Source organism: Camelus dromedarius, chromosome 4 (assembly GCF_036321535.1).
Source record: "Camelus dromedarius isolate mCamDro1 chromosome 4, mCamDro1.pat, whole genome shotgun sequence".
Classification (NCBI taxonomy): domain Eukaryota; kingdom Metazoa; phylum Chordata; class Mammalia; order Artiodactyla; family Camelidae; genus Camelus; species Camelus dromedarius.
This window is the reverse complement of record NC_087439.1, coordinates 3,856,955-3,870,469: the sequence shown is the minus strand read 5'-3', so window position 1 is coordinate 3,870,469 and position 13,515 is coordinate 3,856,955. Positions and strand designations below refer to the sequence as shown.

At 49.0% G+C, this 13,515-nt stretch overlaps 1 protein-coding gene across 1 annotated transcript in view; it reads right to left on the bottom strand.

Annotated features, from left to right (window-relative positions):
* The window catches only part of ARHGEF4 (Rho guanine nucleotide exchange factor 4), a 200,632-nt gene that overhangs the window by 114,461 nt on the left and 72,656 nt on the right, over nt 1-13,515 (bottom strand). The window contains 1 exon segment of the mRNA XM_064484658.1: nt 4,753-8,295. Within this exon segment, the coding sequence (XP_064340728.1) occupies nt 4,753-8,295 (3,543 nt within the window).

Sequence of the window (13,515 nt, the reverse complement as noted above, 5' to 3'; positions counted from 1 at the left end):
GAGATCAGATTAGTGGTTGAAAGTGGCTAGGGAAGGGGAAGGAGAGTGCGTCTGCGAAGAAGTGAAGCATGAGGCTGGTGAAATCGTATGCGTCTGGCTCAAGGTAGTCCTCAGATCAATCTACGTGGGTGATAAAATGGCAACAAAGTATCCATACACATTCTCTCAATGTCAGTTCCTGGCTTTGATGTAGTTATGTAAGGTGTTACCTTTGGGGAAACTGGGGAAAGGGTACACTGGACCTTTATGTGTTTGTTTTCAACTTCCTGTGAATCTATAATAACTTTATTTTTCAAATAATAATTTTAAAATAAAAGTTTAAAAAAGTGCAAGAGGAAACAAGAAAAATCAACTCTAGTTAAATATGTGCTAGCCAAAACCGAATCAAAATAAAAAGCTAAAACATCAGCAACAACGTCAAACCAAAAGCAAGATGGTCCTGGGGTAGAGAACAGATGGATGCACTTGGAAACATTAAAATTAAGAGCTTCTGTTCATCAAAATATACCATCAAAGAAGGAAAAAGACAAGCCACGGAGTGCAAAATGGTATTTGTGGCACATTTAACCAACAACGGGATTGTATCCAGAATATATACAATCAGTAAGAAAAAAGACAATCTCACTGACGAATGGACAAGAAATGAGGTCAGACACATCCACAAAGATGATATGCAAATTGTCAAGAAGCATTTAACGGGTGCTTAGCCTGTAGACATTGGGGAAATGCAAATTAGGACCACAATGTGATACCTCTATTCACCCAGCAGAATGGCTAAAGTTGCTTGACAATATCAAGCAAACGTTAATGAGAATACGGGGCAAGGGAAACTCTTAAGGAGGGAGTGTAAACTGGCGCGATCACTTTGGAATAATATTTGGCAGTATCTAGTAAAGCTGAAGATGCACACGCCCCAGGGACCAGCCATTTCACTCCTGGGAGGTGCACCCAACAGAAATGCATGTGCACCTGTAGTAGACACCTGGGCGCAAACTGTCCTCGCACCAACAGTACACGCATTGTGGTATGTGGATTCAAAGTCATTCTACATTATGATGAAAATGAAAGAACTTCAGATGACAGTACAAAGATGAGTCTTAACATAATTAAAGCTAACAGGATGGATAAGATTTTAAGGAATACATAAGGTTGTACTTACAGACAGTTCAAAAATAGGCAAAAATAAACTACATTGTTTGGGGGCACAAAGTTAAGCAGTAAAATTATAATGAAAGGCAAGGAAGTGAATACCATGAAAGTTGGCACAGTGGCCAAGGTCAGAGAGGAGGCAGGGGACGGGGCAGGGGTTCCAGTGTGGTGTTTCTTGACTCGGTGTTTTGTTTCACAGCAATATATTAGCGACATGTTTGTGCACTATGCTTTTCTGTATGACTCAGTATTTCTCAACTTAAAAGAGCTTTAAAGGAACAAACTGCAGGATGTGAAATCATAGAAAATAAAACCCTCTAGAGATGGCATGATCATAACCCTATTAAATACATAAAATTTGTTTATAGAAGAAAACTTGTAATAAAATTTAACAAAATACTAAGAGTGGTTGTTTTGGAACAAAGGAACTCTTGCGCCTTAAGGGCACTGTGTGTGGAAGGAAGAAACCGGAGCACCCCCTCAATTCCTTGCAAATTGCTCCTGCAATCACAGGCTGCAATCACAGGAGCAGCCACTAGATGGAGCCTCACTATTTCTAAGTTGAGTTTCTGTTCCATTGTTGATTGCCCAGGGCTTCAGCTAGAGGGAGCAAACTTTTCAGAGCTTTTCTCCCCTTCCCTTCCCCTGTGTTCATGTATCTGCCGCCCTCCTGCCTTCATACATGCTCTGATGCGCAAGCATAGGAGGCTTTGCCTCTCCCATAAGATTTGAAAGTGAAAGAGAAATAGGAACTCACATTTATCCAACACCTGCTTCATACCTGACCCTTCAGTGGGCACTTTACAATCACCGCACTGCTTGTTAAACGCGGGCGGGCTGTCCAGGTGTTTGCTGAGGTCCCCCGCACCTGTTCCTCCCATAGACAACACCTCCTGAGCACAGGGACAATCTCAAAGGAATGTTGTTTTCCATTGTGTACATATATACGCATATACATTTATATTTATAGCACTAATAAATCAGTTTTTTTCTTTTTTCTAATTGAAGTATAATCAGTTTACAATGTTGTGTTAATTTCTGGTGTACAGCATAGTGTTTCAATTATACATATATATATTCCTTTTCATATTATTTTTCATTATAGGTTATTATAAGGTATTGACTATAGTTCCCTGCGCTATCCAATAGGATTTTTTTTTCCTGTTTTATAGCTAGTAGCTAGTATCTGCAAATTCTCAAGTCCCAGTTTATCCCTCCATCCCCTCCCCCCTTTTCACCCTGGTAACCATATGTTTGTTTTCTGTGTCTAAGGCTTGTTTCTGCTTTGTAAATAAGTTCATTTGTGTCATAAATCAGCTTTATGATTATATTATTCAGGTACTAATAACCTTTTTTGACTACTTGATTTTACTGAGTTAGCTAACACTATAATGTCTTTATTTTTAAATCACATTCGGTATGTATTTCAGATAATCAAAAATTAAGAAAAGCAATAAGCATCTAAGTTGGAGAAATGTCAAGAAGTGGGTACTCTTATGCACTGCTGTTGAGAGTGTTAATGGCCACAATCATTTCAGAAAGTAATCTGAAATCTATTCAAATTAAAAGTCCCCCCAAAAAAAAGTCCATATACCCTTTATACAATCCTTTTAGACCCTACAGAAATAAAAGCATCAATACCTAAGGACCTCTGATCAAGAAAGCTGTTGCAGCATTACTTGCAATGGCTCCAAACTAGAAATTATCTCAATACTGAGCAACAAAAGAATAGTTAACTAAAATACAGTACAGCCATACTATGAAATAGCAGGCAACATTCAACTAGAGAACAATGTATATAAAACCCCTGGAGTTTTATATACGTTGTTTTTTTTAAAAAAAAAAATTTTGCTGTTTTTTGTATTTGCTGGGGTTTTTTTTGTATTTGTTGTATTATTGAACAAGAAAGTTCAGAGTTAATATGCGTGTATGAGCCACTGTGTAACCCTCTCTTTCCCAAACTCCCACTTATAATCCTCTGTATGTGAGGAGATACTACAGACCAGCCTGCTGACTGACTTCTGTGGAATGGGACTGAAAGGTTTTGAAGAGAAATTGTTACCTTTTCCCTTCTACATCTGTATTGACTTTTTAAAAGCTTTATAATAGTAATTTTCTAAAATAAGTAACACAAAGCAAAAAATCCTTGAAAGGTCATGTTTAACTCTTTACAGATGAGGACATACGTTGAATAAAGTAATGTAATTTCTGGTGGTGATTACTTTTGATCGTCCAGCATCTAATCCAGTGCTGTGGGACGACACCCTGTGAACACGCACCTCTCCCAGCTCCTTTCCTCTCAAGCAGGCGGCACTGGGCCTGGAGGCGGCAGTGAGGGCAGCAGGCGTGGTTGGTTAGAGCCCACGGGGCCCTCCGGGTTGTCCCTGTGCGGGAGGAGCTGGTGTGGGGCTCAGCCAACACCTGGACGGCCTTTCCGCGTTTAAGAAGCAGGGAGGTGATTGTAAAGTGCCCACGAATGGGCCAGGCAGGAAGCGGGTGCTGGAGAATTGTGAGTTCCTGTTCCTCTTTCTCTTTCAAATCTCGTGGGAGGAGAGGAGAGGCCTCCTATGCTTGCGCATCAGAACTCGCAGGAAGGCAGGAGAGCGGCAGATGCCTGAGACCGCAGACCCGCGGAGCACCTGCGAGGCTGACACCTGCCGCAGTGCGAGCGCAGCGGGCTCGCTAACTGGCTAACGGGCTAAGGGGCGGGGCTCGCCAGGAACCAGGAGGCGGGGCGCGGGGGGGGGGCGCTGCTGGGAGGGCGGGGCTACCGCGGGGCTTGGCTGGGGGGGCGGGGCTACCGCGGAACGTGAGCTCCTTCCGCCCCAGCACCGTGCTGAGCACGCCGGAGACACTATTTGTCTAAAGAAGCAAAGGGGCAAGGGCACATGGATGCCGGACTGGACAGGAAAAAGGGAGGTTTGCTTTCCCAGTGCCAAGAATATTATTTCTGGAATTTCCAGACAGCTACCTCCTTCCGGGGACAGCCTGACTGGCGAGAAATCCCCAGCTTGTATCCCTTTTCTTGTGCCTGACCCAGCACATGTTCCCTGTCCTGGGTGGACGCCTTTGCTTTGGGGGAGAGACCCTTTGATTTGACTAGGAATTTCAGAAGCACGAATAATCTGACTCCTTATAGTGAAACAAGTTCAACTAGATTGGGTTTAGATTAAAAAATAAACCCATAAACATACTAGAAGACAACGTGGGGAAAATTTTTCCAGTTTCACAGCGGGGAAGGATGTAGACCGACACAGAAAGGCCTACATCAACCGCGTGATAGAAAATGGGCAAAGACTGTGAACAGGCACTTGATACAAAAGGGAATTCAGATAGCCTGAAGTATGGCGGCGAGGGAAGAGACCATACAAAATTACAATGAAATGCCAATTCCCTCTTGTTAGTTTGGCAAATTCTAAGAAATTGGTCTCCTGCTGTGTCGATTTGGGTGGGGCCCTCAGGAGTGTAACTGGGCGATCTCCCTGGAAGGTAGGCTGGTTTTCCTACTCCTCCTTTCCCCTTATTAAGTAAATGTCCTGTGTGGTGCCCTCCTTCAACTTAAAAGGTAAACTAACAGGCTGGTGCGAGTCACAGATAACTCACCTCACTCCCCAGAAGGTCCCTGAGCGAGGGTGCTGTGCTGGGGCCACAGAGATGCTGGCCTCTTTTTTCCCTCTCTTCCTTCTGGTCTAGTGCCTGCAGAGAAAGGAGGAGGCTTGTCCGGGCCTTGGAGGTCCTGGGGCTTCCAGGGGTCTCTGAGCTGCTATCCACATGGTTGTAGCTTCCAAGAAAAACCACGGAGATGGCCCTGCCCGGGCCAGGGTAGGAGAAATCCATCCGCTGGGCACCGGGCCTGGGGCTCTGGGGCTTGGGGCTTAGGGGCTTAGAGGGTACCCCCTGGCTTCCATAGGCCAGGCAACAGGCAGAGCTGGAGGGGAGGGCGTGGTTGATCGCAATCGGTTGCCACGGAGGGCTGGTTGGTGCCAAAGACCAAGACTTTTCAGGAAAGATACCCGCAGGCAGGTATTTACCACTTTCCCTGGGGCTTGTACATTTGATGGTTGGTTCACTTTTTCTCCTGTTGTCTGAAGAGACCAAATCGCTGGAGGGCAAAGGTAGGGGGGATTGTGGGGGTGTCCCGTGATCTCTAAAAACGTAGCTCTCCTTGTCCTCCTGCTCCTCACAGTGGTTACTGGTCGCTAGTGGGGACGGTCTGGGCGGATTCAAGACTTCCGGTCCTGGAACCAGACTCACGAAGGAGGGCCTTTTGGGGCCCTCCGTATCTTTGCTTTTCAGAAATGCCCGCCAGGAACTCTGGCGCAGCCAGCTCTTCTCCTTCTGGTCCTTGAAAGAACCTGGAGAACATTCATCAGTGTTCTCTTTCTCTGAGACTTTTGACTCAAAAAAATTCGCAAAGGTCCTCTGAGCTGAGGCCAACCTTGCCCTGAGCCTTTTCTCGGGGGTTTTGAGTCTCTTGGCGTCGCTGATTTCTGAGGCCGGTCTTCTGCTGCCGAGGTCCCCACGCGTCTCCACTTGGGCCCCTTCTGTCAGCCCTGCAGGAGGCCGGGCCCGGCCCGACACGCTCTGCCCGGTGGCCGCCTGGGGGCCGCTGTCCGCGCACAGCTCCTGCAGGCTGGAAGAGCCCCCGGGGCAGCCCCCTCCTGGGCTCTCGGCGGCCGACGGCTTGCTTTTTCGGAAGGAGGTCACCTTGGGGAAGGCAAGGCGCTTCCCCGGCTCGCGCGAAGCCAGGCGGAGACGGTGGGGCGCGCGGGTGCGGGCGGAGGCCTGGACGCCCAGCCGCGTCTCCGCGCCGCCCTCCGCCGCGCTCACCCCTCGCCTGTCCTCGGGGCTCGGTGCCCCGGGGCTCCCCGCGGGGTGAGGGCCCCGGGCCCCGTGCGCCCCCTCAGCCTGCTCCCTGGCCGCCCCTGTCCCGGCGCTCTGGCTCGCCCCAGGCGGGTTCTCTTCCGCAGGAGCGCGTGTGCTCGGCGCGCCCCCGGTGCGCTCCTGGGAACGCGTCTCTTCCCCGCTAGGGAGGCTCTCTTCCGAGGCAGCCTGGGGCTTCAGAACTATGCCAAGCTCTTGGGCCACCTGCTGAAGAGCCCCGTCGTCACTTCCCAGACTTCGGGCTGCGGGTGGCGCACACTCTCTGCCACCAGTTTGCGGTTTCCCAGCCCGGGGAGACTCGTGGGGGGACGCTCCAGCACTGCGGGGAGATCCTGGTCTTTCCTCCAGAAACTCACAGGACTGTGTGTCTGGAGGAGGCCCCACCTCCCCACTGGTGGCCTGCAGCCCTTTCTGTTCCACAGCTATAATGATGAGCGCGCCCCCGCCCTTAGAAGCCGTGTCTGACTCGGGCTTTAGCTGGAGACCCTCTGCAAAGGGCGTGGAGCCACCCTCGTGCCCCTGGGCACGCTCCTCATCCCCGCAGCTGCAGTGAGCCAGGGTGGCTGCTGTGATTCCCGAAAAACTCTGCAAGGCATTTTTCGTGAAGTTGGGGTCTGGAACCATCACTTCTGCTTCCTTTGAAGAGTCTGTTGCGCTTAATTTCGGGATGGTCTCTGGCGCGTCTGAGCAACCGCTCACTCCAGAGCAAACCCTCCAGTCTCTGTTCCACACCTGTGACCGGCTATTGCTGGGATGATGTGGGAACTTGGCCCTAGCAGGTGGCTTTCTTTTCTCACTGAGGACAAACTTTGATGTGTAATTACCGGTTTGGTTTCCTGCTTCAACAGAAATGTCCTGAAGGTGCTTCTGTTTATCACTCACGTCGTCAGCATTTGGTATCAGGCCAGCGCCTGGGGGTTCCTCTGGTCTGCTTTCAAATGGGCCGTGTTCCGACTCGCACCCTGCTGGCACTGGCACTCCCAATGCGCTGAGGCTCACCAGCTCCGCACGAGGGCATGAACAGACGGGGCCGGGTCTAGAATCCTGTCCTGACTGGTTTTCCAGCCGGGGAGCTTCAGAGGGCGTGTCCTGGGAGGCCCCTTTCGAGCTAAGAGCACTGGGTTTGCCCAGAGCAGGAAGCGAGTGAGATAGCTGGGTGGGAATATGGCGAAGAGGGTTTTGCGTTCTCAGAGCCGGTTCTGCTTCTGTCCCTTCCTTCAAATGGGTCCCAGACGTCATCGAGTTCTGCCCTAAAGCATCCTCACAGTATCTCAAGGGAAACTCTGCTATGGAATGGGCCCTGTTCAGTGTCCTCGTGGGCTGACAGCGGTGCGGTGGGGATGTCCCACCAATGTTTCCTGGGGCGCTATGGCGAAGCTTGGCATGTAGGAGGCAAGATGCTTCTGGCAGGATGCTGGATGGATGCTGGCAGGGGGCGTCAAAGCAGGGTTGGGAACAGGGTAAGCCTGCGTCCACTGCGGGGCCTCGGGTACTCCCCTTCCTTGTCCTGGCCCCCTGAGGGGCAGTGCTGTCCAGCGGGTCGCTGAAACGCAGCCCTGGTCCCCCGGCCCTGTAGTGTATGTGCGGCCAGCTCCGGCCGTGTTCACTGCACCGGAGAAGGGAGGGCCAGACCCCCAGGATGCCCAGACAACTCTCAGACCTGGGTTTCCGTAGAGGAAAAGCAGAGAAACCCCTGAGGTCTTGTGCAGTCACCACCTTTGCTGGGAGGGGCTGGCAGCCTGTGTCCAGCTGCACGCAGCCCTCCGCGTGGTGAGCGGCCCCTGCCAGCGGGGACTGTCGCTGGGGGCCGGCCACGCCCTCCCGCAGGTGTGCGGCCCTCACTTCTCCACCAACGGCAGCGAAGGCTCGGAACCCACTTTCATAAGACTCTTCCTTGAAGTCGAGGCACAGATCTAGTTCCTCCTCTGCATTAAGCTCAGGGCCACTAGCTGAATGTGGCGCCGGAGGCGGTCTGGTTACCGAGATGTCAGAGCATCCCCCGAGCGCTTCTGTGTCCCGGGAGGTGCCATCCGGAGGGAGGCTGACTCCCCCTGTGAGGTCAGGCAGGGACTCTGTGTCGGAGGCACTTTCAAAGGGGTCAGTTTTTGTGTCTGAGTGACTTTCACTCTGGTGGGACAGGGTCTCAAAATCATCGTGGTCTGCCTCCTGGCTCCATCCCTGAGCCTCTGCTTCCGCAGAAAGGGGGAGCTGCTTATCTTCAATCGCGCCCTCACCCGGCAGGTGTGCACTTGGCTCTGGAGTCTGGAAGAGCAACAAGAGAGGAGTCAGAGGCGAGGCCTGAGGACATCTGCACACGTGCACACCACACCCGCCTTTGTCCGAAGCAGGAAGGTTCAGAAGTGCCTCCCTAGCTCCCCAGGTGCCCCTGCGAAACAGAGGTAAACAGGCAGAGCTACCTTTAATAACGCAGAAAACAAATGATGAAGCCAAACCCAAATACTAGGGAGAAAATATAGCACAGTTACAGCCACCCTGCCAACGATCAGAAGGAGCGTGTGCAGCGCAAGTAAGGATAAAATGCTGTGTGAGTCATGGCGAGAAGCAATCTCTACCTAATGTTTTCAGCAAGAGAGAACAAATGAATATAGGTTTGCTTTGTGTTCTGTTTGTTCTTACGGAACCAACTGGCTGAAAGTCAAAGCTCTTACACTTAGAAGTGTTTTCTGAGTTAGGTCTGCTGCAGTCAAAAAAAAAAAAAAAAAGAATTATTGAAATTGCAAACATATTTTGAGATGTTATAAACGCTCAACTAGCTTTGAGAGCAGGAAGGGAAGCAGAGAACTGTGCAAGGGTTTGCGGAGTTTTCTTCTCTCGTTATACATTTCTCAATCAGCAGGTTGAAATATCAATTTACATGCATCCATTTAAAGTGGACAGGTCTAGGTATTTTGACAAATGTATACACCCATGTAACTACCACCATGATAAATATTTCCTTTTCCCCCAAATGCCCCTGCCCCTTCCCAGTCACTCCTCATCCCCCTCCTCCTCCCCCATGACCTGCTTCTGCTTCACAGTCTAGATTTGTCTTTTCTAAAGTTTCAGATGACCAGAATATGCAGTACTTACTCTTTGATGCCTGGCTTCTTTCTCTCAGCATAATATTTTAAAGATTCACCCGCATATCACGGTGGTAGCATGTACTATACATACAATGCCTTGAACTTTGCAATTATACTGTATCCAACATTCAATCGTCAAACTCTCCAAAGATTCCCCAGGTCAGGAGTGGGGCAAGCACATGGCCCCACTCCTAGCTAAGGCTCCTTCACACAGTTGCGTACAGAAGCTGTTCACTCAATCAACCCTTCCCAAGCACGGTTTTTCAGGGCTTGCCGTTAGACATTTCTCAAAATAAAATTGCTTTTCATCCTCTTTAACTGAGAGGAGAAAAACAGACAACCCCCAAAGCACATGTGTGAGGTTTTGAAGGTACAAGGTCGATTCAGAAAATCAGGAATAATATACCATAGTTTCAAATATGTTGCAAAACAGGAAGGAGTGGGGAACAGGAAAGGAAATATTCAAAAGCACACCATTTGGAAAGGAGGGCTGTGTGGGTGCTATGTGATGCCCCAGAGGAGAGGGGTCATACACGCATCCACTGCAAGAATTGGCTCCAGTGGCCCAACTCCCAGGTGGCAGGCACCTTGCTGCAGGGTGGGGACAACAGCCTCTCCTAGGCACGGCCAGGCCGAGCCAGATGCAGATGTGAACGTGCCTTGGCAGGCACAGAGGACTGTGTCATGGCAAGTCTATGTCGTCACAAACAGGGAAGGGAATGGGGTGCGGGGAGGGCGAGCTACAGGCTCCTGCCGGGTAACTCCTGCCTTCCAGAGCACCTTGTTCCGGTATCTCACAACCGTGTTCTTAAACTGGGCACTGACCCCAGCTGTGGAGCGTCTGAGCAGTCCTTTACCATCGTCAGATCACAGACTCGTACTGGCAACAGTACTCACATGCCACAGGCCCCGAGAATTCCAAAGCCCCAGGTTCCAAGTGACCAATGATCCAGACATGGACTCCGCCAAAATGCCAGAAGTCTCATTCCTGTCCCCACCCCCTGCTCGGCACCAGGACCCAGGACACTGCCAGTGAAGGGGACACAGGAAAATGGGGCACAAGAGGACGGCTATGCCCAGAGCTGGGGTGAGTCCCTGGGACACGCCCTATCGAGTGAAGGTCCTTGACTGCACTCAGGAAGGAACTGAAGAGCCAGCCACAGCTGACTGAAAGTGTAATCCGTGGGGCCTTCCCGGGGCAGACCCCTCCCCGTATCCTCTGCTGCAGCTCCTCTCTGAAGGACCCAGATAACTAACTCAGGTATATTTCCTGAGTGTTTCAGATGGTTAAAACCATCACCAAAGGGAAGACATTAACCACTTGATGATTGAGAGCACGTGGCTGACCTTCTGGCACCTGGGGGTTGATACTGTTGACTGCCTTGTTCCCTCGACATCCATCAATCAGAGAAATGTGCACCAGCTTGATACCCTGGGAACCGCCCCCACACCCACCTGGCCTTTAAAAACGCTTTGCTGGAACCCATCAGGGAGTTCGGGCTTTTTCTGAGCACTAGCTGCCTGGACTCCCGGCTTGGCGTCCTGCAATAAACACTGGCACTTTCCTTCACCACAACCCGATGTTGGTGGATTGCCTTTACTGTGCCCTGGCAAGCGGACCCAAGTTTGGCTGGGTAACAAATCCATTTCACCTGTAATCTGCCTTCACTAACCAAAGTCATTTTAATTGTTACAAAAGAATCACGTGCCCTCCAAGTGGCAATAAGCCGAAACAATCATATGTTTGCCTGAGCCGTCTTCCAAAAACTGGAGTCAGCTGAGTGCAGTTTCAGCTGACCTGGTTAAGACTGGACCACCGAGCCTTCAGACCCTTCAACTGGGCATGCATGAATGTCTGCTCCGTGACCTTTTGAACGGTGCTGAGAAGCTTAGTTACTGGCTGCGCAGAACAGCGTTTATCACACCTCTTTCCAATCACCTTTCTCAGGCTTTATTTTTTAGCCCATAATACCCCGAGCCCCTGGCCTTCCGGAAGTGGATTGGAGATTTGTTCTCCCATCTTCATGACTGGTTGCCTTGCGAATAAATGAATAAACGCTCTCCTGCTGCAAACCTCACATCTCAGCATTTAGACTTTGCTGTGAGTTGGGCAAAGTGGACCTGGTTCAGTAACACTTTCATAAATGTTCCATGGGTGTTCAAATAGATTGCATATTCTCCAGGGGGGAGGGTACAGCTCCAGTGGTAGAGCACATGCTTAGCACGCATGAGGTCCTGGGTTCAATCCCCAGTACCTCCACTAAAAATACATAAATAAATAAAACTAATTACCTCACCCTTCCGCACCAAAAAATAGTAATAAAGATAATAATGATGATGATAATAATAATAATAATAATCTAAATAAATAAATCACTCTTCAAAAAATATTTTTAAAAAAGATTGCATATTCTCGAATGGTTCATGCAGAATTTAGTAAGTGCTCACCAAGTTCATTCAGTGGTAAATCCTTGTCAAATCCTCAGTAATTTGACCAGTGTTTCATCTGCTAATAAGAGCAGTATGTTGAGACCACCCACTGTAGTCATGTATTCATCAATTTCCTCTTTTAATTCTGTTATCTTTCGGGTTACATATTCAGCGTTATGATCGTTGGTGCATTAACCACCTCAGAATTATTACATCTTCCTGGTAAGTGGCTCTTTTTATTATTACATAGTAGGTCTCCTACACTCCAAGTTATATTAAGCGTGGAGATTACACACCCCATTGTGTCAGTTCTCTTCACATCAGCTTGGTCACAAATACTGTGAGGACAGAAATTACATCACATATCTTGTTAACCCCCACAGTGTCTAGCACGGGGCAGGGTGGAGAGTAAACACGAAGAAAATACTGGAGACATGCAGCCCTACACACCGTCACCACAACGATGACCGTTGTGACTGGGGGGTTCTGATCATGTAAGCATTTTATACCCACAGGACCTTTTCCTAAACGTGATAGTCAAAGGTACGTTCAGATTTGCATGCACATTTCCCGCTTCCATTGTGCACTAGAACTGTGCCAACAGACACAACTATCTTCTTGTTTTGAGTTTTCCAACTTGAGAGAATATTTTAGTACAGCAACGAAATATTTTACTGTTCTACTTAAGCAGAGAATTCTTTGTTGGTTTTTTGTTTGTTTGTTTGTTTTAGGAAACTCTTATTCAAGTAATTGGAATTAAACTGCAGCTTCTCTTGAGCCTGAGACAAGAGGGGTGACTCTCATCCTGGTCTGTCTCATCCTGGTGTCCAGGGGCGACCGTGGTCCCTCCAGAAGGATAGCTCAGGACGAGGCACACAGTTGGTAAGTTCTTCCAGTAAATGCTTGTCAGGTAAATAAATTATAGAGGGCAGTGACATGATGGAGGGTGGGAAGAGGCTGAAGCAGCACCAGGGGAAGGTTGAGTAGGGTCAGAGGAACCCAGAGTATCTTTCTTGCCCTGGTTTTAGAGCACGTTTCCACATTTCCTAGTCACACTTGCTCACTTAGCCAACCTCACTCCCCACAAATATCCGACACTGGAGCCTGAGCCGATCAGGTTTGTTTTCACCCTGAAAGACACGGGTTTCCAGGTCAGTTACACTGACAAGGCTCAGAGGAGGAGATATTCCCACACCGTCCAAGGACTCAGGCAGTTTCCACCTCACTGTACGTACTCCCCACCCATCTGTCAGACATGGTGACAGGACTTCTACCTGAACGTCCTTTTAAGCAGTCACTGTGAGTTACAAAATGACCCTGGAAGTATTACTATTATGCTTAAGAATGTTCTAGAATCCCAACTGACCTTTCCCCTTAACTAGCCCCAATTCTGTTCTCTCAGGCTAGATTTCCACATAGACCAGAAACTTTCTATTTTCTTTCCCTTAAAAATTTTTTTCTTTCTTTACATTTTTTAGGTAACATTTATTTATTTATTTTAGTTAATTTTTTTTCAGAGGGGAAGTAACTAGGTTTGTTTGTTTGTTTGTTTGTTTATGTTTGGAGGTGATACTGGGGATTGAACCCAGGCTCTTGTGCATGCTAAGCACGTGCCCTACCACTTGGGCTATACGTTCCCCCCACAAACCCTGAAAGTTTCTATTTTCAAGGGCCCAGCAGTAGTGATAACTACTGCTGCTTTGTCTGACTTTTCTGGGAGAGCACAGATGCGTTTGCCAAAATTCTGGCTTCAGAGTCACTCCAGAAGTTGCCATTTACTAGGAGTTACTCTGTGCCAGAAACTGTATCAAAAATAAAAGACGCACAAAACAAAGCACCTCCTATCAGAGCAGTTGCGGACTCACGAGGGAACAAGCACTATGCAGCCAGCAAGGCTGAAATGTGCCATGTGCGCCCCTAATGGTGGAAACAAAACCTGTCCACACACAAGAAGCAGATGCTGGTCCCC